The sequence below is a fragment of the Equus quagga genome, chromosome 1, assembly GCF_021613505.1.
Source record: "Equus quagga isolate Etosha38 chromosome 1, UCLA_HA_Equagga_1.0, whole genome shotgun sequence".
NCBI classification, from domain to species: domain Eukaryota; kingdom Metazoa; phylum Chordata; class Mammalia; order Perissodactyla; family Equidae; genus Equus; species Equus quagga.
The window spans coordinates 138,588,728-138,613,777 of NC_060267.1; the positions used below are offsets into that span (position 1 = coordinate 138,588,728).

A 25,050-nucleotide genomic window follows, 5' to 3' on the forward strand; every position below is an offset into this window, starting at 1 on the left:
AGGTGGAGGTGGGCAGTACAAGAGTGGAGAACAGAGATGTTTCAGACAAGGAGAGGTGAGCATCCCTAGACAAGGGAAAGAGAGAAAGTGAGGGGCTTATAAGGGCACAGACCTGGCTCACTCTGGTAATCTCAATCCCTGCTGATGGGGCAAGAATTTCCCTAACCACAAGGGTCTAACCCCCTCGGAGAAGCAGGTGCCCACTCTCAGGAGGTCCCTAGGCAAGTGAAGGAATTAGAAATTTAAAATCTTCCCTCAAATAAAAGGCCCAGATTGCTTTGCTGGTGAACTCTATCAAATATTTTTTTTAAATACCAATCTTTCAAAAACTCTTTCTGAAACAGAGGAGCATTTTATGAGGCAAGTATTACTGGCTAAAGACATCACAAGAAAAGAAAATGGCGGAAAATACCTCCAGTGAATGTAGATTCAAAAATACTTAACAAACTATTAGCAAACCACACCCAGCAACATAAAAAGGATTATACACCATGACTGAGTGGGATTCATCCCAGGAATGCAAGGTTGGATCAATCATCTTGAAAATTAATGTTATATACCATATTAACAGGTTAGAGGATAAAAACCACACAATCATCTCAATAGATGCGGGAAAAGCATCTATTTGATGAAATCTAATACCCATTCGTGACAAAAAATCTCAACAAACTAAAAACAGAATGAAACTTCCTCAACTTGAAAAAGGTCACTGATGAAAAACTCACAGCTTAACATATTTAATGGTGAAGGACTGGATGTCTTCCTCCCTAAGACTGAGAACAAGGCAAGGATGGCCACTTTTGCCTCTTCTACACAACATTATACTGGAGGTTCTAGCCAGTGCAATAAGGCAAGAAAAAGTTAAAAGCATCCAGATTGGGAAGGAAAAAGTAAAACTGTATTTATTCACATAAGACATGTCATGTATGTAGAAAAATCCAAGAAATATACACACATGAAAATTTTTTGAAAAGATAAAAACTAATAAATGAATTTAGCAAGATCACAGGATACAAGATCAATATACAAAAAATCAATGGTATTTCTATATACTAGCACCAAAAAAATATAAAATAAAATTAAACAAGCAATTCCATCCACAATAGCATAAAAAATACTTATGAACTTTTTAACAAAAGAAGTGTTAAGACTTGACTGAAAATGACAAAAATATTGCTGAGAGAAATCAAAGAAGATCTAAACAAATCACAAACATTCTATGTTCATGGATTGGAAGACTTTATATTGTCAGAATGGCAATTCTCCCCAAATGGATCTATAAATTCAACGCAATATTTATTAAAACTCCAAAAGGCTTTTCTGTAGAAATTGACAAGCTGATCATAAAAGTTATATGGGAATGCAATTACCAAAATAGTCAAAAAAATTTTGAAAAAGAACAAAGTGGAAGGACTTACATTATCCAATTTTAACACTTACTTTAAAGCTGGAGAAATCAATATCCATACAATCAGTGTGGTATTTGCTCATGGACAGGAATGTAAGATCAATGGAACAGAATTGAGAGTCTAGAAATAAACCCTTATATTTATGGTCAACTGATTTCAACAATGGTACCAAAGCAATTCAATGGAGGAAGAGATAGTCTTTACAACAAATGTGGTGAGACAAATGGATATCCATGCACAAAAAGATGAATTTTTCAAAATTAACTCAAGATGAATCATACACCTACATTAAAGCTGTAACTGTAAAATTTCTAGAAGGATTTCTTCATGACCTTGGGTTGGGCAAAAAGTTCTTAAGATATGACACCAAAGCATGACCCATAAAGGAAATAATTGCTAAACCAAACTTCATCAAAATTTAAAAGTTCTACAATTCAAAAGACACCATTAAGAAAATAGAAAGACAAGCCACAAATAGGAAGAAAATATTTGCAAATCATATATCTGATAAAGGATTTGTATCCAAAATATGTGGAGACTTCTTACAACTCGTTAATAAGACACATTACCCAATTTAAGAATGGGCAAGATTTGAATAGATATTTCACTAAAGATATACAAGTAGCTAACAAGCACATGAAAAGACGCTTAAAATCATTAGTTGTTAGAGAAATGCAAATTACAACCATAATGAGATGCCACTTCACATCCACTAGAATGGCTATAATCAAAAAGAGAGGCAATTCCAAGAGTTGACAAGGATGTGGAGAAACCTGAACCTTCATACATTGCCGGTGGGATTCTAAAATGGTACAGCTACTTTGGAAAAGCTTGTCAGTTTCTTAAAAAGTTAAACATAAACTTGCCATATAACCCAGCAATCTACTCCTAGGAATCTGCCCAAGAGGAATGAAAATATATGTCCACAAAGACTTGTACATCATAGCAGTATCATTCAATAATAGCCCCAAACTGGAAACAATCTAAATATCCATCAGTGAAAAAAAGTGGATAAACAAAATGTGGTATATCCATACAGTGGAACACTATTCAGGAACAATAAAAGAAACAAGCTACCGATACATTCTACAACACAGATGAACCTCAAAAACATTCTTCTAAAGAAAGAAGCCAGACACAAAAGACCACATATTGTATGATTCCATTTATATTAAATATCCAGAATAGGCAAATCTATAGAGACAGAAAGCAAAATAATGGTTGTTCAAGGATGGGGGTGAGAGTGGGGAACTTTTTGGACTGATGAAAATATTATAAAACGGGATAGTGGTAATGGTTGCACATTCTGTACATTTACTAAAAATCATTGAATCACACACTTAAAATGGGTGAATGTTAAGGTATATAACTTATACCTCAATGAAACTATTAGAAAATCAGTGATGCAAAATGGAGGAAGAGTAGGAAGCATAACTAGAATATGAATCTCGATATACCCGACTGTCCTCAAGTTCCTCAAGAAACATAGTGGTTGTGCCTCTTCTGTGTGCCTGGTGCTGGGGACACAATAATGGAGGCTCTTGGGGAGCTCACCATCTAGCGGTAAGACAAGCAAACAGGCTTCGTTTGCCCCAGTGGGATACAGTCAGAGACAGGCACAGAGGTGGGGCACCAGGCCGACTAGAGGTGCTTTCTTGCAGGGGTGACATCTAAACTGACACCCTGAAGGACTATTTGAGGAGGCTGAGTGGGGCGAAGTGCCGGATCACAGCAGCCTTCTATGCCAGGGCATGGCATTTGTGTTTTTATCCTGAATTGCAAACCTAGAAAAAGATAAATAGGGACCTGAGCTCCGTTAAAGAGAAACATCTGTGTGCCACTAGAGATGAAATTGGAAACAGTAAGACTGGGGTACTTTCTATGAGAACTGTGTGATTCCCTTGCTACTTTTTGGTTGTTTAACGTGTTACTACGAGCAGCAGTAAAAACCAGTAGTGCTTATCTTTGGGGTGAAGAGGAATGGGCTCTGCTGCTAGTTTTGAGGGGAGGGGAATCCTAACAACAGTAACAAAAAAACCAAATGCAAAATCAAGCAGATGAGGCTAGCTAGAGCTCACTGGTCCACTCTTCACCCATGGGCTCTTGGTTGAGCAAGGTGGCTTTAGCTTACACGGAAAGGGCTGTTATTATTTTAGAGGCATTTGACCTTTCTCCCACAGCACACAGCTGGCAGATCATCTGGCTTCCTCCGTTTCAGCACAAAGGTGCCTCCTTCTATAATCCAGACATGGTTTCTTCTCTTTCCCTTGCTGCCCAGTCTGCTTCCCCAAGGTCCATCACAGTACTGGGCAGCAGACCTCCACACACTGGGCATGGAGGCTGGATGGATCAGCTGCTTCAAAGCTCAAAGACACTGCTTCTCTCAGGCGAACTGGACTGTGAGTGTGGAGATCTGGTCTCGATTCTCGAGACTACTACCACTTAGCTGATGAATCAGGTCAGTTACTCAGCCCTTCTGAGGCTTATGCTAAAATGAGCTATGCTACCTACTGTGTGCGGATTCCTAAGAGGACCAGGTGAGAATCGACAGTTTGTGTGTGAAACAAGTGCTGGTGGGGTGTGTGGGAGTGACATACCCTCCCAAAAACTTAAAAAATAAAGTTGCGACCTAAGAGTATAACCATCACCCAGTGGATGAGACTGACCATAAGCTGACTTTTGGAAAACTGTGAATGAAGCATTTCCTCACAGCCACAACCACAGTAACCAGGGTGTAATCTCAGAAAGGCAGATCTGGAATGTGGTTGCATCTGGGGAAGTGGAAACGAAACACAGGAGTCCACTTCTCACACTGTCATGAGCATATGAATCACCATGGAAACTTGCCCACACCACAGTGAGTGAGCTGCACCCCAGCCCTAGGGAACTGGTCTGTGAGAGGGCTCTATGAATGAATCTGTGGTTTAAAAAATTTCCAGTGACTTTTATGTGCACCAAAGTTAAGCACCTGTGGTCTATCCTCATCAAAAAGGAGCTGGAGGTTTTGGTTCCAGGCAGTCAACAGACCAGCCACATTCCATGGGCGACTCTGGAGTTTTAGGCTGTGAGTGAAGAAAAGGGGAAATCCAAGAGAAGTGTGGTGATCTGGACAGGAGTGAATGTGCAACATGCTAATTAAGTCTTTTGCATATTTTTCACCAGAACCCATTCTTATAAAATACACACATGTCTCTCCAAAGATTGCTTATGCTATACGTCTGGCTTTTCCCTTATTTTCACAGGAATATTTTTACTTTGTCCAATATATTTTTTCACTGAATTACAATAAAAATATTTATTTTTAATATTTAAAAAATAAATCAGGAAAGGGCAAGAAGATATTAGGAGTGTACTCTTTATTTCTCTTTGGTCTCTTAACACAAAAGACATGCATTCTATAAATAAAAGGAAGTAAGATTTTCCGGGAAACAAATTGGAGGGGAGGAACAGAATTTCTACCTTGTCACGTCTCTGTGGTCAAATAAAAAGGCTGGTCTTCAGCTCCCCTCCTGGATTTGATCTCAGATGAAATACAGAAGAGAAGGCTGTGTGTGTTATCTAAGAAGGGGAAATGGCCAAGGACAGTGAATGCCAGTCCTCTGCACAGAGCTGGGCTAGATCCCAAGGTCCACTGAGCACAGTGTCTGTCCTACCTCCTTCTTACACCCTTTTCACAGTATCCTTGGGTGATGTCTCTCTCTTGCATGGTGTTATTGGAAAGGCTCCCACACCCAAGGGCCAGACCAACCATTTGCAAACAGACATTCACCATCAGACTGAGGAACCTACTGTGAAGAGTGTGAAAATGGTGGTGTTTGCTCACTTGTGCTCAGAGCCCGGAACCAAGCACTGACTTCCTCTTGGAAACACTGACCTCAGGTGCAGCAGTGTAACTTCTAACACTGACTTAGGAAGGCCACCACAAGAGCAGCAGACCATCGGAAAATGATCTATCATCCCCAACGGCAAAATCTGGGCCAGCCAGCATCCTAAGGACCTGGAGAGGCCCACTGCTTGATTCCTAACACTTTCACAGTCCAGGCTAGTCAGTGCTGCTTCAAATTCACAGAAGAAAGGGGCTTATAACAATGAGACAGGTACTGATAGACTCCTCTCTAACAGGAGACACAGACCCCAACTACCTTCTGAGTCTACCTCTATAGGCAAACCAAGAGGGAAGGAGAAATGCCAGAGCTCCACCACGAGCCCAGGCTAAACTGTATCAGATTGCTGAGCCTTATAAAATAAAAACACCACTTTCAAGTGCGTGTAGCAGAGGCCCAGCTCCTAAGTGGCAGGTAACAAAGGTACTTCCCTCTGGATACATGGCGATTGCACACACTGGTAAACCTCACAGTCCTGGGATTTCAGGCTCCACATTGTGCCTCTCTGAACAGGCTTCCAGGCCACCCCAGGCAGGCAGCAAGGGACAGGAGACCAATCAGGTGGAGATTGGGACCCTAAGACCCAGTCTTGCATTAAAGAAATTATATTTTCTTTTAGTCTCTACTGGAAGAATTTTATAAAAGCAGATTTTGGCAGCAGCAGTTGAAGGACAGCCCCACTGCCCAGTGCACTGGTAATAGAAAGCGTCCTCCTGTTTGGGGCCCGCTGTGCTGCATCAAGGTCCCATCCAGGGAGGAGGAAGAAGGAGCATGGAGTCTCTTCAAGAGGTCATTTGCTAAGATCAAAAAGGAAGAAATATAAAATCTGTTCTTTGCAGCAGCAAGAGATTCTTTCAGCCTTTAGTTCTTTATATCATAACGCCAGCTTTGCTTGAATGTAAAGGTCCATCTTGCTGGTCAGTCTGCCAGGGGCTGAAGGGAGGCCAGACCCCTGGAATTGGCGAATAGATGGAGGATAGTGGACTGGCTGGGTAGACGAGGTTACTGGACCAAGCCAGCCCATGGCTGGTGGAAGGACCAAGTCCCTGGTTAGGTTCTAGAGGTACAAATGGTCAATGTGCCCCAGAAGCATTATAATGAGGAGAACTATCCAAGAATGATAGATAGATGGGCAAGTGAGAAGCTGGCTAGACCTGCTGTTTCCTGCTGGTCAACTAAGGAAGGAATGAAAAGTGGGAGTGCAGAATCTGAATGAGCGTCATGGTGGCAGTGGGAGGTAACCACAGGGGCATCTGGAGCCTCCAGCGATGAGCTGGGAGCTCCCACCTAGAAGAGTGGCAGTAATGCAGCCAACTCACTAAGCCTATGATTAAAAAAGTCCTCTGATGGTGGGTGTGAAGACAAACCCCATGAGCACCTTGCTACAGGACCAGTCAAGACTGCACTGATTCCAGACACACTGGGGCTCAGAGGGAACCCCAAGTGCTGTGCGAGGCCTCAGGACCCTGGGATCCGAATGTGGAAGCAGATACCGCCCTTTTCATGTTGGGTGGTTTTTCCATTTAAACACATTTTTTTGCCTTTAGTGTCTTTTACATTTTCTTCTTGCAAAAAATGTTCATTTAAAAAAAAGTATTTTTCTTTCTAGTTTCTTTCAAGTGTTTCTTTGTTTAAATTTCCTTCAGTTTCTTTCAAGTATCTTTTTTTTTCCTTCTGTTATTCCTGAACAAGATGAAAAAGACCTCATGGAAATCCCAAAATTAGGCATAGGAAAAGCTTCTTTTCTCCCTGCTTACCCAGCAATGAGGTCAAAAATCCTCTGTGCCCTAAGATGGAAGGAGGAGGTGCTTGTGTGCAACTAGCACATTGCTCTGGCTGCATCACTGCAGGCAGTGAGAACACTTGGAGTATGTCCCTCTCTCAGCCACACCCCAGTTTCCAATAGGCTTGGCCACTGCAGCCACCTCATGGCAAACTGGCCACCCCATGGCTGGAGAACAGCAGGCGAGGAGGAGCATCAGATGGAAGGCCTTCTGCAAGTGGGTGGCCCACAGAGCTGTGGCAGGTGGGAGCTGGGCTTGGATGGAGCCTGTGTACGTGTGGACCAGCAAAGCAGTCCCGTGTCACCAGCTGCAAGACCCAGAGAGGCTTCTGTCCCATGCTGTGCATCTTGATGACCTAGGCCTGAAGGTCACAAGGGCAGCACAGTGAGGCAGGACTTCAGCACCTGGAAAAACTGTACCTCCGGCAAGCTCACATTTCACCCCCTCTTCTGGTCCACTGCCTCTCCTGAGAGGGACTGTTCCCGGAAGGAAGTGCCTATGTTTGTACCAGATCCCTACCCCACCACATCCCACCTTTTCTGCCTTAGATGGTGAGGAGAGGGATGCAGCCCACGCCAACCCCTCCCTCATGACACGCCATGGGGGCCATAAATGTCCAGCGGTCCGTCTCTGGGTCGTACATCTCCACCGAGCTTAGGTTCGACTGTCCATCATAGCCCCCCACAGCATAGAGGCGCCCACAGCTGGCCACCAGGGAGACCCGACTCCGGCGTGTGTGCATGGGGACTATCAGGGACCACTGGTCTGCCACAGAGCTGTACATCTCAGCAATGCTGAGGAAGCCAGAGCCATCGTAGCCCCCACAGACGAACATCTTGCTTCCCAAGGAGGCAGCTCCATGCCGGCAGCGCTTGTTGAGCATGCCAGCTGCCGGGTGCCAGGTGGCCGTGTGGTGGTTGTAGTGCTCCACCTGCAGTGGGGAGAGAGGTACAGGCGAGTCAGGGCCAAAGCTCAGGCCACAGGGGAACCTCGCAGGGCACAGTGGCCCACACACTGTCAGACTCCAGTGACAGGTCTGGGGACGAGGAGCTCTGCCAGTGTGTGCTCTGGCTCTGTGCCCAGTTTCCTCAACTGCACACTGGCTCTTGGGCTTACAGGGACTTATAGATCACCTCATCTGACACTTCCTGTTTACATCTGGGGAAACAAAGGAGTTGCCCAAGGATGCACTGCTATGTAGTGACAGAGCCAGGATCATACCGGGTCTCCTGAAATCTGTGCAGAGTGTGTTCTACCACGGCACTGACTGACACTATGGAACTACCACTAAATGGCTGTCGAGGTATTTTTAAAGAATAAATTCAATTGCAAACAAATTATCCAGAATACAACTGTTTGCAAATTCACACTGTATATAATTGAGCTTACTTTGGGTGGGAATTTCACCAGGTCTCAAACAGCATTCAATGGAAAACAGAACAGGGTGGGGGTCAGGGAGGGGGTGGCATGGCTACACTCTGCCCCTCCTTTGTGCACACTGGCTCCCATTCTTGAAAGAATTTCAGAGCACACAGCAGATGGCTCGACACCTCATTAGATGATACTTTACCCAGCAATGGCAAAGCTGAAGTTTTTTCCAAAGAATTGCCTTTGACTCTCAAAGATGGAAGGAGTAGGTACTCTTAGCCCAGGATGAGTTCATACTCACACTGTTGAAGATCTGCAAACCATCGTGGCCACCCGACACATATATCCTGCCCTCAAAGACTGTAACCCCAGCAGCACTGCGATTTGAGCTCATTGGGGTCACCACTGTCCACCTTCGGGAAAGAACCAAAGTAGGAAGGGAGCCATGAGATTTGGTGTTGCTGTCCTCCTGACAGCTTAGGAGGGTTTGGGCAAACTGTGCAGTGTTCCCTCTCGCCCTGGACAATCTCCTCACCTCTTATCTCCTCTTTCCCACCACCTCTGCTGATGGCTCTCTCTGGCTGCTGCTTCTTGCCCAAGCCTCAGATCTGAAGCTAGTCTTCTCTACTGGTGCTCAAAATCAGCAGGTCCCAAACAAGGCCTCTCTCTTCTACAGATCTGCTCCTGCTCTGGACTCCCTGGTCTTGCTATTGGGACCATGAGCTATCAAGTTGCTGTATTTATAAACTCAGCGTTTTTATGTCCTTTTCTCCCTCATTCTCAACATTCTTGTGGTCAACCACGTCCCTTCTGGTTTGCCTCCTAGTCACTGCTTGTTCCCATCCCCACTATCTTACCTCTGGTTTCTCCTCTGGACCACTGCAACAGCCTCCTTACAGGTGGCCTGGCTTTCAGACCAGCCCATCCTGACTCCACACAGCACATCCCTCCAGTGGCTCCTCACTGTTTCTTCTAAGGCAGAGCCCAAGTTCCTTAATGTGGTTCTTTATCACCTGGTCCTCATCTACTTTCCCGCATTACCTCCTGCCATGTGCCACCCATGCCTGCTCCTTGGTCACACTGAGCACTTTTTTTCCTAATCTCTGAGCCTCTCCCTGATGTCTCTCTGCCTATGATGCACATGTCCCACTGTCTATCCATGATGGGTCTCCCCTCAGAAGACATCCTTGCAACCCTGCCTCTCCCCACTGTGGGGAAGATGAAGATGTTCCCCACTCTGTGCCCAAGAGCTCCAGACACAGGTCTCCAGGGTAGAATGATCACAACGCGCTGTGGCCCCAGCAGACTGGGTGCTATTTAAGGATCTCAGATACCCATATTGCTGTCCAATACACAGTAAGTTGGTTAAGTGAATGGAATATTGACTTAAAAGCATTCTGATGAAGCCATTCAACTAAAATTTGCTTATACTTTGTTACATAATATGAGAAGATTCAAATACCGAAATGAAAAATTTGGGTTAACCTTGCCCCTGTTTTCCAGAGTGTTCCACAAAATAATTCCATAAGATGGTGATAGATGTTATATAAAATGAGATTAAATAGGGTTTCCTACCACAGAATTTTTCAGAGCCTTTAAAATGTCAATTGGAAAGATAAGGACTCTGGTGGTACAGATACCAACATTTTCCAAGCTTATTTGACCATTTGACCGTGTAACTTTTTTTCCTTGCTTTTTTCCCCCAAATCATATCCTACCCAAATCATACGTATCCTACTTTAGAAAGTGCTGTTGATCTATTTTTTATCCCCTTTCTTCTGCATTTCCATTAAAATGGGCTGATTTAGCTAAGAGGTACACACTATTAAATGAATGTTTCCAAGTATCTATGTAGACTATTGGCTTCTAAAATTTATTTAATCACTCATTCATTTAACCAAAGGTTTTTATATACCAATTATATGCAAGGTACTATAGGGGCTAAAAAGGTACGATATTCTCTATCCTTGAGAAGCTTAAATAAAAAGCTACAGTTCTAATTTTTCATCTTTGTTTAGCAAGCTCCGGTTGCCCCAGGGGAGCTGGAGTCCTTACTTGTCCGTCTCAGGTGAGTAGGTCTCCACAGAGTTGAGGGAAGAGTTGCCATCATAGCCCCCACAGACGTAGATCTGCCCGTCCAGCACAACAGTCCCCATGGCACTGAAACAGACAGAACTGTCATCCCACATGGGCCTCAGAATTCCTCGGGCAGCCCCTCATGTCACTGAGAAGTAAACCTAACCACCCATGACTCTTTCTAGAAAACACCTAAATCCCATGTATGTTGACTAAGGTATAAAATTGAAGGGAAAGAAGCTGCCCTGTGGTTCCTCTTGCCTCCGACCCCATTGCCCGCGGTTACCTCCCTCCTTATTTCTTCTTAGTCCTTGATCTGTCTGAAATGCTCATCTTACACCTTGCCATGCTCAGGCTCTAATTTACCTTTAAGGCCCAGGTCAAATTCCTCTCTCTCTCTTTCTGTCCTGGATCTCTCAGCAAGAATTACTCTCTTCCAGCCCCACACTTCCAGAGCAGCTTCTTTATGACAGCACCTGTCACAGTCACTCACTCACTCATGAGATTTGCATTCGGCACTCACAAGGCACCTGTCCCAGGCACTAGGATTAGAGTGGTGAACAAGCCAAAGCTCCTGCCCACAGGTGCTACGTTCTGGCACCATGGGAAACTGGGAATCTACCTGCCACTTCTTAACAAGTGTGGACCTCCTGGAAGACAGGGATCTTCATCTGTGTGACTCTGACAGAGCTTAGGGTGGTGCTTTGTACATAACAGGCCCCCAGCATATGTTTGCTGGGTTACCCTGATTTTCCCATTTAATTCACTATCAAGTTTGACAGATGTCTTTTCATCACATATGTGGGCCTACATGGCCTGAATTTGTCTTAATGGGTGATGCAACAGCTTCTGTTTGTTACGCCTACTACACATGTCAGGTACTCTACACTTGCTATTTTCCACCCTCACCACACGCTGCAAGGAAGTATCACCATCATCACTGTACAGATGAGCAGCCATGGCTCAGGGAGGCTGGGCTCTCTTGCTGAGGCTGCCCAGTGAGAGGCATGCTCAGAGTAAAATGAGACAAGCCTGACTCCCATGCTGTTCACCATGCCAACCTCCCTAATATCAAAGACCCAGGCGTCTGGTATAATCATGTAATCTGTTCTAGACAGAGCCTCAGGATAAATTAAACACAAATGCCGAGCTGCTCGAGTCAGTTTTCAAACCTGATGCTGGAGAAGATTAAAAATGAATCTGGGTATCTTACAAACAGGAAAATAAAATATACCAGGCTTACTGCCACCTTTCAAATGTACATAACAAATCAAACGGATCCACATAATGTCCCTTTGAGTGAGATGGTAATAGACTCTAAAACAGCCTGAGATAGGAAAATAACTTGCCTTAGGGAAGGACTGTGGGAAGATCACAAATTCACTAGATAGGTCACTATCCCTCTAGAAGTAGACAGTAGTAGTAACACAGGAGTTCAACAACAATATGAATTAAGTGGTACCAAAAAACCATGTAAGATTAACTGTCAACTAAGTGGTAAAGACAAGTGTGAAAGGATAAGGGGAAATGCTGATCTGTGTAGACTGGAATAGTCCATGAGAGAAGTGCCATGGACGATAGGGGAAGGAACGACAATGGCAGAAAGGAGGTTGTCACCGATGGGCAGGAACAGAGAGCTGTGTGGGATGTCAGGAGAGAAGTGACTGAGAACATTTTAAGGTAGCTTGTAATTTAAAGGGGATGAAATGGAGCTGGGCTCATGCTACTAATAACAAGGCATTAGCCACAGCGAGGGGAAGGATCACCCAGAGGACTCTCCTTCCAGACAATACTCCAAACCCTGTGACATTGAAAGCAAGGCAGTGGCCCAGAGCAGACATAAAGGAAGAACAACTGACTGCAGTCAGAGCGAAAAAGGCACTCATGGTTGGAGACAGGGAGCAATGAGTCACTGAAGGCCACAGAAAGCTGCAAAGGATCCAAGGAGAGGAAAAGGAAGCCCCGAGGTGGAGCCGGTGGAAGGAACCAGGAGAGCGTCAGCTCACCGCCTTGCGAAGAGCAGATCTCATGGACATATTTTTTCCTTCCAAAAGGAACTTACTTTGACCCTTTGTGAATCTGGTCTTATTGATATAAAGGCAGACTCCTCCAGACTTGAGGCCACACACAAACACTGCTGAACACAGAACATGTGTATTATGGCCATGACACTTTTATGTGGCAAAGGACTTCCACACTGACTCTTCTTCCTCAGCACATATGCAGTCACTGAATCTTTTTTTTTTTTTTTTTGCAGCCATGAGATCTTACAAGTAGAAAACCCAAAGCATGAGCAGACAAAGGGGTCTGTAAGGCAAATACTTACACCACAGAATTACAAAGCAGAAAGGGCCTTAAAAAGCAACTGGTCCAGGGGCCGGCCCAGTGGCGCAGCGGTTAAGTCTGCACGTTCCGCTTTGGCGGCCCAGGTTTTGCCGGTTCAGATCCCGGGTACAGACATGGCAGCACTTGGCAAGCCATGCTGTGGCAGGCGTTCCACATATAAAGTGGAGGAAGATGGGCATGGATGTTAGCTCAGGGCCAGTCTTCCTCAGCAAAAAGAGGAGGATTGGCGGCAGATGTTACCTCAGGGCTAATCTTCCTCAAAAAAAAAAAGCAACTGGTCCAGTAGTTTTCAAACTGCCCCTTTCAAAAAAAAAATTTCACTTAGCTTTTATCCCCTAAAGTTGGGCATATGTCAAGGAAGCTCATTATGTAAAAGAGAGAAACACAGAGCTGTTCTGGTTAAACAGTAGAGGCCCTGGACTGCTTTCCTCTCCTCTGTCAGTCCCGAAGAGAAACATCAGAGTGCCATTTGAAACCACTCTTCTGTGCGGCCTCACTGAGGGCAGAGAAGAATGGAAGAACCTGTCCAGTTACACCCTCCACTCCAAAGCTCCCACTGTCCAACTGGGTAAATACTCCACACATGTCGGCTGTAAGGAAAGATGCCACCTGTCACTTTAGCCCTAAGAAGACTAAATGGAGGCACTAACTGGATGTCCTCTAATCCCACTTCTTATTGAGGAAATGTGAACAGGCAAGTGATGGAGGAAACAAGTAGTAGGAATGTGTTAAGAGACATATAAGCTTGGTCCACCTCACCAAACCTATGTGCTCATGCCCGGGGGAATGTGTGGCAGCCCTGAATTGAAGAACATTACTATGGTTCATATACTCTCTGGGTAGTGAAAGCATAAGTCTGACAGGGACCCTGGGGGAAAGAAAGTAAGAAAAACACCTCGTGTTTCCTTTTATCACTAATAAAATCCTCCTTATTCTTTAAGATTCAACTTTAATCCCACCTCTTCCCTGAAATCTTCCAGACGTTCCAGTCCAGTTTCTCTTTCTCCCCGAATCTTCCATAACACACATTTTCAGTTCTTAACTGGCATTTAAATAACAATACAACTTCCACATGTCTGTGCCTCGTCTCCCCAAGCTCCTCATAGGACAAGGCAGGGATTTTACTTTTAAGCGATGGGGGCTGGCTCCCAGGAGGTACTGGCAGTGGCTGGCCTGGCTGAAGGAAATTCCCAGGCCAGAACTTGTATTTACTTTATTATGTGCCCCTGTGTGTCTGCTTGTCTAGCATGGCGCTCCCCAGATGCTCAGTGTGTATGCTCAGGCTTCCAGAATACCTTCTCTTGCTATTCATGCTCCCGACTCTCGTCCACGTGTCTGTCTCCGGGTTGTAGACCTCCACAGTGCTCAGCCGCAGCTGGCCATCATACCCGCCGATGGCATAGAGAAGCCCGTTCACCACAGCCACACCGACGCGGCTGCGGGCTGTTGTCATGGGATGGCACTTCTCCCAGCGATTGGCGATGGGGTCGAACACTTCCACCACATTCAGGGAATCACCTGCATAAAAATTTGCTACTCAAATTAAAACAAAGGAGACCACTCGTTTAGATCACAGCTGCTGGGCAATGATTACATGGAACGTTTGACTTGATTCTATCAGCTCCTCCCACAGAATTACTCAAGCCAGAAGGGCCCACTAAGAAATTTCAGCCACGATGGACCCTCAAACCTAATTCTTTAAGGAAAATCAGAATCAGACAGGAGGCACTTACTTTTTAGAGAGGGCAGTTTTAAGTTGCAATGAGGTACTCCACCTGCCTAAAGCCAAAGATGAAGGCAACTGGATACACTATTTCCCCAATGCAGGAGGCTCGCCCACAGAGAATGGCATGGGTTCCAATGCCGACTTTCACTTAGTAACAAGTGACCCTGGGCAAGTTGCTTTGTATCCCCATCTTCTGTTCTCACATGTGAAACAGAAATAATTTCTATGGCAGAGCTCCCGTGAGGATGAAATGATATAATAAGTAAAGCACCTAGCATACTTCTAGAACATATTAAGTGCTCAATAAATAATAAGTAAATAAATAGTAGTCATAGTAGCGAGGAATGATAATTCCAACCCTACTTTGTTTGTCAGGTTTTTTTAGGATCAAATAAAATAATCCCCTTGCCTGTTTTATTCTGCTTTGGGACACTTAGCACCTGCCACACTCCAGAGTTAACTAGTTGAGGTCTCACCTTTTCCAAGTCATATGGTTAACAAGCAGCAGAGACTAGTACCCACCTCTCATTAACCTTCAATTAAAAACAAAACTGCCCAGGACTGCCCAGCAATTCCCCACCTCCCACAAACCTGACTGACGTCGTGAAAAGGCCTGGCCTTCACATCAGAAGTGACAACTCCCTGTGCCACTGTACTGCAAAAATTCAGGTGTCCACACTGCCCTCTCTGCTAAATCTCTCCTTCCCTGCAATGTGCCTGGGTGGGCAGGAGGAGAGGGGGCCCCAAGGAGCTTTCCCAAAAACCTGACTGTATGATACAAGAGCTGCCAATGACACACGGACTGAAAGCTTGTGTGTGTTTCACAGGAGGTAAGAGGTGAAGAGTAAAAAGTATTATTGACAACGACAGACCCTGTGTATTTGGAGAATCTTCCTTCTTATGGTGACATTCTCAGTCTAACCCCAGAGATCCATGTGACCAAATGTGATTAGCCTGGTAACAGAAGTGGGTCTCTGATTGCATCCTATCCAGGGCTGTGTAAATCCCATAGCCAACGTGATATTAGGGAAAGAGTGCTGGCTCAGGAATCAGGGCTTGAGTCGTAGTCCTTGCTCTGCCAAAAACAACTTGTGTAAACGTAGCTAAAGTTCTCTATGCCTCAATTTCCCCATCTGTAAGGTAAAGGGGCTAGGCCTCAAGGATTTATAAAGGTCCTTTTAGCTCTCATATTCTAATCCAATGGTATTAATATCTGACATGCTCTAACTGCAGAACAATTACATAAAAACAAGAGGGACAAAGGTGGTGACACACAAAGGAGAGGAACCAGAGGGCCAGGCTAGGTTGTTTGGTGCTTCTTCATCCATGGAGTCCGAGATTGGGCTGTGCAAAGGGGAGTTGCAAGATACCTGCTGAGTTGAGGCCCCCCACGGCATAGATAAGCCCAGCGATGGACGTGCAGCAGCGAGGCCGAGTTCTGAAAGCCGGCAGGTGGGGCCGGCGCTCTGGCATGAGGTGATAGTCCTTTGCTTCGTCTACCAGGTCCCTGGAATAAGGTGCAAGATGCTAGGACAGGAGGTATTCTCCCCACTTGGTCCACATTTGTATTTCTGAGCCTGGCTCCCTCACTCACAACGGTAGCGGAAACCTGGAAGGTTTCTCAAAGAACTCAGGCTCTCAAAGAACCCAGGTGAGTCCAGAGGAAACCATACACAGCTACTGAAACATGCTCAAAATTGGAGAGGCAAGGTGAGTAGAGCCCACCTCTAGTTTAGTCAGAGTGAGTATCTTCTAACAGGCATACACCTGGCAGAAGACAAACAGGGTTGTGCCTTGAATAGCTGGCCTTGGGGAGGTTCAACAAGCAGCCTGCATCCAGTTACCACTCAGCCCCAGCTCCTCCTTTCCACCCCTGTGGCTCACGCCCTGCAGTTAACCAACTCTCACCTGGACCATGGCAGCAGAAGCCAGCTGCTCCTGACTGCTCCCTGCCTCCAGCCCCACCCTCCATTCCACCTCTCACTCAGTCCAAACTGTTTTTCTAAGAACCTCTGATAACTACACGTTATCAGAAAATCAAGTTTAAACTCCTCAACAGCACCCTTGAGACTGCTCATCACAAGGTTTCGGCTACCTCAGCCACGCCTTGACCTTTATCTGACACACACATTCACACCGCTTACACTAAGCCACTGACTTCCTCCTGAACTAGCTGTGACTATGACAAGCAATTTGAAGGAGGAGGAACATTTTTTTCTGCTGCTCTACTTTTATAACAATCCTCCTATAGGGCTGCCGTCTTCTGACCTGTTTTGGTAGCTCTGCTGTACCATGTTGTCATTGATTTACTCTGGGTAAATTTTTCGTGCTGGTGAACATGTTTCCCCCTTGCCCATCACTGTAGATGGCAAACCCACCTGAGGCCAGCACACTGACTAATGTTCACTGAAGAGGGCAAGGAGCACCAGGAGGTCAGCACTAAGTTGACTGTTGGGTGTGAACAGAGTCAGGGCAGGCAGTACAGATGCCTATAGGTTCATAAATAGCTCAGTGGATGGGGATGCTAGGAAATCCTCAGATAACTGAGTGGAGGAAGCTCCTTCTACCTTGATGCTCCCACATGACACATTTCTCTGCCCAAGGTGTAAGACTCAGGCTCCCCAGGTTCTAGACAGAAAGCAGATCCATCCGTGTGCCATGAATTAAGACTGACCACTCTCAATCCTTCCTCCCCTGAGCTGGCACAGAAATGGCCTAAGTGGCCAAGTTCTCTTTTCTGTCCAGGCAGTGTCCTGTGCAGGCCCACATTTGCTCACCTGCATTTGTGGCAGCAACGCACCAAATCATCCTGCTGCACTCGGTCTGACAGGAACTGGGGCCGGCAGAGGGGCAGGCGGATGTTGGACAGCAGCTCGGGCAGGCAGGGCCCCCTCTGCTCCCGGTCATATCTTACCCAAGCCAATGCGGCTTCAAAGACCTGCCACGACAGAGAGTGGAAGTTCTAGCAGCAACTCCTTCCAACCAGAGGCCACATCCCTGTACCCCCAATTTCAAACCCTCCACTGCATACACTGAGGCAGTCTCTTGGACCCATCAATCTTTCCTCCCGCTTGTCTCCTGAAGCCATTATTTTCTCTCCACTTCTGCAGCTACTCCATTCAGTCCAGTCTCTTGCAACGCAAGCCTAGGCTACTAGAAAAGTTTTCTGGCTTTCATTATGACTTTCTAATGAAAACCCACAATGGCTCCTTAATCCTTTCTGCCTCACAACAAAATACCTGTTTACCTTCCTTCCTGCTGCTCTTGCACCCTACTCCTAACCTAAACTCTCTCCACCACCCCCTACTCTAGCCAGGCTGGCTGTCCCCTTCACCTGGAATGCCCCCTCATCTCCTTGTCTTTATCCAAACCCATTCCCCTTAAGGCCTGGTTCCAGCCCCATGTTCTCTGAGGAGCCTTCCCTAATGGCTCCAGCCACAAGAACATCTCCCTCCAAAACCCTACAGCCCTTACAGAACATATCACTCCAATAAACGTGAGCTGCCACAGGTCATATTAACTAGTGGAAGAGCTAGAGACAGAACTCTTTGTTCTTGGGATGGGGCTCTTTCCTCTAAATCTCAGCACCCATGCTGCCAAGCTCAGGGTCCATTTTTCTACTGCTCTCTAATATTCAGGGGTGAGGGCTCTTCAGACGCTAAGGATAGGAGCTAAGTTGGGACTAACCTCCCTATGGCTTGCCTCCTGGAGGCTGGAGCTCCTCCTGCTGAAGCACAGCTTCATGATAGACTAGGACTCTTGATTTCAAATATCCCAAGCTGCTCTGCCATGGACCTTGATTAGACTTCCCAACTGACCAAATGGGCAGAGGCCTTGCCTCAGTAGTGCTTCCAGTGCTTGCAGGGCCAGGTCCAAACTTTCAATACCCTTCACTCATCCAGCCCGTGCCAGCCTCTGCTCAAAGTAACATTTACTCACTATCCTCTTAAGAAAACTTGCACCACACCTTTGTTGAACAAAAAGGATCATCCTTCACTCCTCTCTGACTACTAACACCCTACACTCTTAACACCTTACACTCTTGTTTAGGCTCTCCTTGACCACCCCCAGAAGATGTCTTCTTTGTCCTTCAAGGACCCTATGATCATCCACATCTTGCTCTGCCAATAGCTTTACATCTTCCATTATTTTAAGTATACCAGTGCCTGACTATTGCCTCTAATCCTTCCAGCTTAGTCACTGCCTCCACTTAGCCTGTGACACTGCTGACCCTTCCATAACCTCCCTCTCAGGTCCCTCCTCTGGCCTATTTCCTCACCTCTCTCATCCAGCATGGGTTCCATGGGTTATTATGCAGGTGCCCTCAATTCCCATGCTACACTCCTATCTCCCTTAATCACACTCACCTGGAAAAAATCTTTACCCCCCCCCCCCCCCCCCCCCCCCCAGTAAAGTCCAGCTCTTTAAACTCAACTCACCCCCTATTCTGCACCTGCAGCAGTATATGCGGCTAACAGAAAACACAACAGAGCTGACCAATTTATTTTAAATATGTGACTGCTAATCTCATCAGGCCCTGGCTCCTTTAGAAAGTCCTCTCTTTTTCCCTAGCATCATCCATTTACTCTCCCCCTGCTTCTCTGGAGAATTCTACCAAATATTCAAAGAAGATTTATTACCTATCCTTCTCAAACTATTCCAAAAAGTTGAGGAAGACAGAAAAATTCCTAACACTTTCTACAAGGCCAACATCACCCTGATCCCAAAGCCAGACAAGGACAACACAAAGAAGGAAAATTACAGGCCAATATTGCTGATGAACATAGATGCAAAAATCCTCAACAAAATATTGGCAAACCAAATACAGCAACACATTAAAAACAGCATACACCATGATCAAGTGGGATTCATACCAGGGGCACAGGGATGGTTCAACATCCGCAAATCAATCAAAATGAGGAACAAAAACCATTTACTCTCCCCCTCTCCTAGAGGCCTAGTTCATATCTTTTGACCTCGCCTCACATTTCTAACACTTGTTCCTTATTCTCATTCTCAGCTGAGAAAATAAAAGAAACAATTCAGCAGAGAATATCAACAGATTCTACCAGTATCTCCCTTCCCACTCGCCCCTCGCCCTGCATCTGGGGTGTCCTGTTCTCCCTCCTGCGGTGGTGGATGTGAACGGCCTGCGGTCCTATCAAATACACCCCCCTTGTGTCCCAGACTCTGTCTCTTCTCACTCCAGGACATCATTCCAGCAACTATTCTCCCGTCTCTCCTACATCCCCAATTCTTCCCTCCCTTCTGGAATATTCCCATCAGCAGAGAAAATACAATTTCTCTCACCTCAAAAAAAAAACACCCCACTTGACTTCATATTCTCACCCCCACTGACTGCCACAATGCTCTGCTCTTCTTTAGAATAAGACTCTTTCAAAAAGTTATCTATGCTTATTTCCAGTTCACAGTGGCATAATTTCTAATAGTAAATATTGGAAATAACCTGAACACCCAAGAATAAGGAAGTAGGGTTGATAAAATCAATTGAATATTCTTTACACACTAAAATGTAAAAAAAAAATTCATGAAAATGCACAGGAAATAATAAAACAAACCCATAATAAATAGCTTCATATACATCATGTTCTTCATTTTGTAAAAAAAAACAAAAACAGAAAACAAAGCTTAGAGAGAGCAGCAGCCATGTCGCCTGCAGAATGCTGCCGTGCTTTGCAGACCTGCTCCTCTGATTTGACGTTCAGCTCATCCCGAGACACCAGTTCAAGCACGTCTTCCAAGGGCAGGGCCAGGAATTCTTCTGACATGGACACCTCCACAAAGTGCTGGTGGACGAAGCTGTTGGCCGCATCATAGAGCACAGCGCACATCATTGTCTCAGCAAACTGGCGTACACCCAGGCAATTTTTGGGGTGAAGCCTTTTGGCATAAGAAAAGATGAAAAGAAAAAAATTAGAGAAAGAAAGAATGTTATCTTTGATTATTCTCAGGTTGGTTCTGGGTGGAGCCACAGAAGCAAAAAAAAAAAAAAAACAAGCTTTGTCCTCACCTTTGTTAAAAACTCCCTGTGTGACATCAGACATGACTCTCTGGGACTCAACTTGGAAAGGTATAAAATTAAGACAGATTATCCTCAAAGGTCCTGCCTTCAGGCCTAGTGCTCTGTGTCTAGGTGGAATGAACTCTCTGGGAAGTCCCGCGGAGCAGCTCTCAGGAGACAAGAATAGGAGAACGCGTACTGGGAAACCTGTATGCTTTCCTTCAGCCATTGACATTCTTGGTTGAGTGCCCACCTCTGGTCACCAGGAAGGCACTGAGTTGTAGGATAAGAGTTTAAACCAAGCAAAGAGATGACTTTTCTAACATCAGCACCCTTACACTTCTGTCTGTTTTAAACAGAAAGAGGCGCTCTGGGCCTAACTGTTCAGACACGCAGAAACAACAGCGGCGGCTATCACTTACTAGCACCATCAGTGAGCCAAGTACTTTGCTAGGCCTTTCACACACAGTTTCTAAAATCTTTTAAACAACACTGCAAAGTAGCAATTGTTCTCACTTTTAGATGGAAAACTGAAGCTCACAGAAACTAAGAAATGTGATCATAGTCCCTCTGTAAGCAAGCAGTGATGGTGAGACCGAACCCTGGCCTCTTGTGCACGTTCCTATGACCCTGAGGCAGACCTGCACTCATGGGGCCAGGGACACCCAGTAAATCCTGGCCCTGCTGCTCACTGGGTGACTTCGGCGGGTTCCTTAGGCTCCTTAAGTGTCAGTAACAGCCTCACTTGGAAAAAGGTGATGACAACAGTTACTTATCTCCTAGGGCTCTGGCCATGATTAAGTAAGAATGTAGGAAAAGCACTCAGCATGGTGCCTGGTATGAAGTTAGCTGCTGTCTTGATTTTATTATGGTTGTTTTCCTACTACTATTGCATCTGAGAAAATCCCAAATGAGCCCAATGTGCTTCTGAAATCTTGGTGACAGCAGCAGCCACTGGGGGATGGGCCTTCTCTTATTTTGATATTATGACTGATAATCTATGGAGGGAGATGGTATTTAACACGTTAAAACTGCCCAGGTTTACTTTTTTCACTAGAATGCTTTCTCTCTTTTCCTTTTCCTCCATGTTGTTTCAGGTTATAGGCAGAAAGTTAGACTCACTAACTAATAATCACCGTTGTCCTACAGCAGCAGACCTGTCAGGGACTGAAGAGGCACAGCATCTCAGGAGCCCGGCTTTGTCACTAGTCTAAATTCTACAAAGCTGTTGTTTCATCCAGCCTGAATTGGCTCTGTCCATTGCTTCGGAAACCTACGTGCATTTCCAAAGGCCAAGGAAACACGAGCACCGAGCAACACAGGGACAAGGCAGCATGGCCAGTGAGAAACACAGGGCTCAAGGCCAGGATGTCAGCTCAGGCATCTGTCAAATAACACCTTTCTCCTGGAGCACTTATGGTGACGGAACAAGACCTGTTAAAAGCACTTTACACACGTATGGCAGATAAGAGGATAAACCTTCCCTGGGCCTCTACAGCATGTGCTTTTTTATCCCTATTGCTCTGACATCAACTCAAGAGGAGGATTCAAAATGTCATAGACTGGGTACTGGATAGAGTCTGAAGACATGAGAAAGGATTATCAATACTGCTGATTGGCATACATTTCCATCCTCTCCCTCTCAGATTAGGATTCCTGTACCTTACCTTTGGCTGTCTTTGACTGGCTTGGCATAATATTGAACAAAAAACACACCTTCAACTGAACTGGGCTTTCACATCCAGCAGGATGGGATGTGGGAAGTCTATGAGGCAATTAGTGGGGAGAGACGAGGGAGAGCTACCAGGCCGGAAAGGGGCCCTCTCAGGAGTGGGAGGGAGATGAGAGAGAAAATAAACCAAAAGGGTAGATAGAGGCCCACATCTTTCATTAGCTACTTCACAACCTCCTTAGTGGTTGACATAGCTTGAATTTGCAAACAAGGAGGCCACAAGATGTAATGCTTGATCAGAGGCAGGAAGCAGTGACTTGAATTAAGTTAGTGGATTGGTTCATTGACGTATTGATGTTCTAGTCCAGTTCTGATAGAAGAGTTTTGGAATATACACAGCGCCAGTGCTCACCTAAAAACAAGAAGGTCCATACATCTGAAAGCTGGGAAAAAAGGCCACAAGGAAAAAAAAAAACCTGCAGGCGGAAGCTCTAACAGGCAGAGTGGCCTCAGGAACTACTGTTCCAACAACTGTGATGGCTTTGTGGTTTCTCTGTGCTCTGTCGTGCACCATTTTTTCCACTACTGCTCAGAATGATTTCCCTCAGGTCGTTGGTAATCAAATCTTGAAACTGAAGGGCCATGTGCTTGTCTTCAAGGGCACATAGGAAGCAGGGAGCTGGGAGACCCCATCATACTCTGCAGCCAGGCTTGGGGAGAACCACCCCAAGGAACAGAGGCAGCGACAGTAACTGTTGGAGGGAAAACAGAAAGCAGGCCAAGCCTATGGGGCCTGTGGCAAGGAATAAAACAGGAATAAAGTATGAGTTTAAGGTTCAAAAGGAGTCTCGCAGAGCTAAACGAAAAAGTGTCAAGGACAGACTCAAAACATCAGGCTTTGTGTTTTAAGAACGTTTTCCTAAAATGTCATTGGTGCACGTAAAAACTGCACTCGTCTAAAAATCACTTTTCTAAGCATCTTTTAGGTGACACTACTTTATAATAGAGACAGGATCCAGTGTTGACAGTGATGACCTCAAAAGCCCCTAGGTGGAGCTGTTGTTCCCTTGGTCAGGTGGACAACTTAGTCCTTTCCAGAGTGCCTACTTAATCAGAAAACCATTCTCCAAGTTCTGTGGGAACAGAGAAATGGACTAAGCACAGTTTGTGTCCTTAAGAAGCTTACAAATGAGTAGGAAAGAGAGTATGTGACCCCTCACCCATGTATCCCTCCAGCAGAACCCAGAAGGCATCCCAGGGTAGGAACAAGCCAGGCTCTGGGGCTCCACTCACTACATGGTCTCCATCTACAAAACCCAGAAAAGGACCACCTACCTCATGATGAAACCACTCATCCATGCCCAGCAGACAGCATCCCTGCATGGTAGGCATCATCACCACAGGTATTATGACTTGCCGCACATACAGCAGTGTTCAGTGATATCTATGAGCACCATAGGGGCAGCATGTGGACAGCAGGCATGATCCACAGAATTGCTAAGTGAATTGGATTGGTGGAACAGGAATTGGAGACAGGGAGGTCAGCTCTAAGAGAGGATGAGGTTCAGGAGGGCAGATCTGAGATAGGAGAAATGCTGGTCTTAAGGCCAGGGACCTGGTGATCAGGGTAGCTCAGGTGGAGGCCAGGCCTTGGAGAGTACCACAGACACAGGGCTGCTGTCCTGGTTTCTCCCTGCCTGTGTATAGCCCGGCACTAACCCTCACACCCAAGCCGCTAGTGATTAAACGGTGTCTTTTACCCTACGACTGAGAGCTCTGCCTCTTGAGGGGGAGGAAGAGTCTTATCTGCTCAGTCATCAAAAGGTCATTGCTAAGTTCCTGACATAGGTAGAGGTATAATCCATGGTCCTTACCCTAAAAGAGCATACAATGATTATTCCAGGGGACTGAGGCAGACGGAGAATTCCAGGAGGTGAAATTTGGGTGGGCTCTTACAGAGCTGAAGGAAAGAGGAAGGTCAAGAAATTCAAGGAGGGGGAAGGAGCTGAACAAAGATGGAGATGTCTGTGGAAGAGTTAAGGAGCACTGAATACATTGGTTTTGTGAGAACAGGCAGCTAAATTAGTGGCTGGTCAGATTGGAGAGAGAGGACCAGAAGAAGAGGTACGTGTCAGGCCAGGGGAGAATACAGGCAGGGTTCTATAAATCACGTTCCTCAAAGGTTCATCCCAAAGAACTGGGCACTGTTTGATATTGATTTCAAGAAAGGTCATTTCTGCAGAGTAACCTTCCCAGCTCACTCTCTTCATAAAACTCTGTATGCCCCAAAGACTCAGCAAACTGGCAGAGGATTCCAGGAATGAAATGGTCATGCTCCCCACCCCGGGCCAGGCCCATCACATCACCTCACCGTTCTCGGAGGAACGTGCAGCAGGCGTCTTTGATGCTCTGCAGCTGCAGGAAGCTCGCCCCCATTAGCAATGACTGGACATTTTGCTGATCAATGGCAAGGTGGCCGTTGTAGGCAAAGTTGATCAGAGCCTCCAGGGCACTAGAGGAAAGAGGAAAGAGGCTCTTCAGAGATGGGTCTTGGCCCACAGGAGACTCAAGTCTTAAGTGAGCTGACATTACTATCTGGGGAATGGATGGGCTCTGCTCTAAAATCCATTTAGCCCATGCCCTTTGAGAAGCTATCTGAACGGAATAATTATTTCGCCATAGCCAAAGACTCATTCTACTTAAGTTGTCTTTACTGCCGAAATAATTTTATCACAGAAAATGCTAAAAAGAGAAAGCAATTAT

The 25,050-nt window shown here is 45.7% G+C and overlaps 1 protein-coding gene across 7 annotated transcripts in view; it reads right to left on the reverse strand.

Moving 5' to 3' along the window:
* Nucleotides 1–4,750: 4,750 nt before the first annotated feature.
* Nucleotides 4,751–25,050, reverse strand: part of KLHL18 (kelch like family member 18) — a 57,291-nt gene continuing 36,991 nt past the window's right edge. For 6 of the 7 annotated variants that reach the window (XM_046640421.1, XM_046640465.1, XM_046640446.1 and 3 more), the window contains 8 exons: nucleotides 24,659–24,799; nucleotides 20,296–20,494; nucleotides 17,371–17,531; nucleotides 15,964–16,100; nucleotides 14,163–14,400; nucleotides 10,501–10,605; nucleotides 8,747–8,858; nucleotides 4,751–8,008 (listed from right to left, as the gene is read on the reverse strand). In XM_046640421.1, the coding sequence (XP_046496377.1) occupies nucleotides 7,622–8,008; nucleotides 8,747–8,858; nucleotides 10,501–10,605; nucleotides 14,163–14,400; nucleotides 15,964–16,100; nucleotides 17,371–17,531; nucleotides 20,296–20,494; nucleotides 24,659–24,799 (1,480 nt within the window). In that variant the 3' untranslated portion in view covers nucleotides 4,751–7,621. The remainder of the gene's footprint in view (nucleotides 8,009–8,746; nucleotides 8,859–10,500; nucleotides 10,606–14,162; nucleotides 14,401–15,963; nucleotides 16,101–17,370; nucleotides 17,532–20,295; nucleotides 20,495–24,658; nucleotides 24,800–25,050) is intronic. The other variant, XM_046640429.1, reaches the window with a different exon arrangement.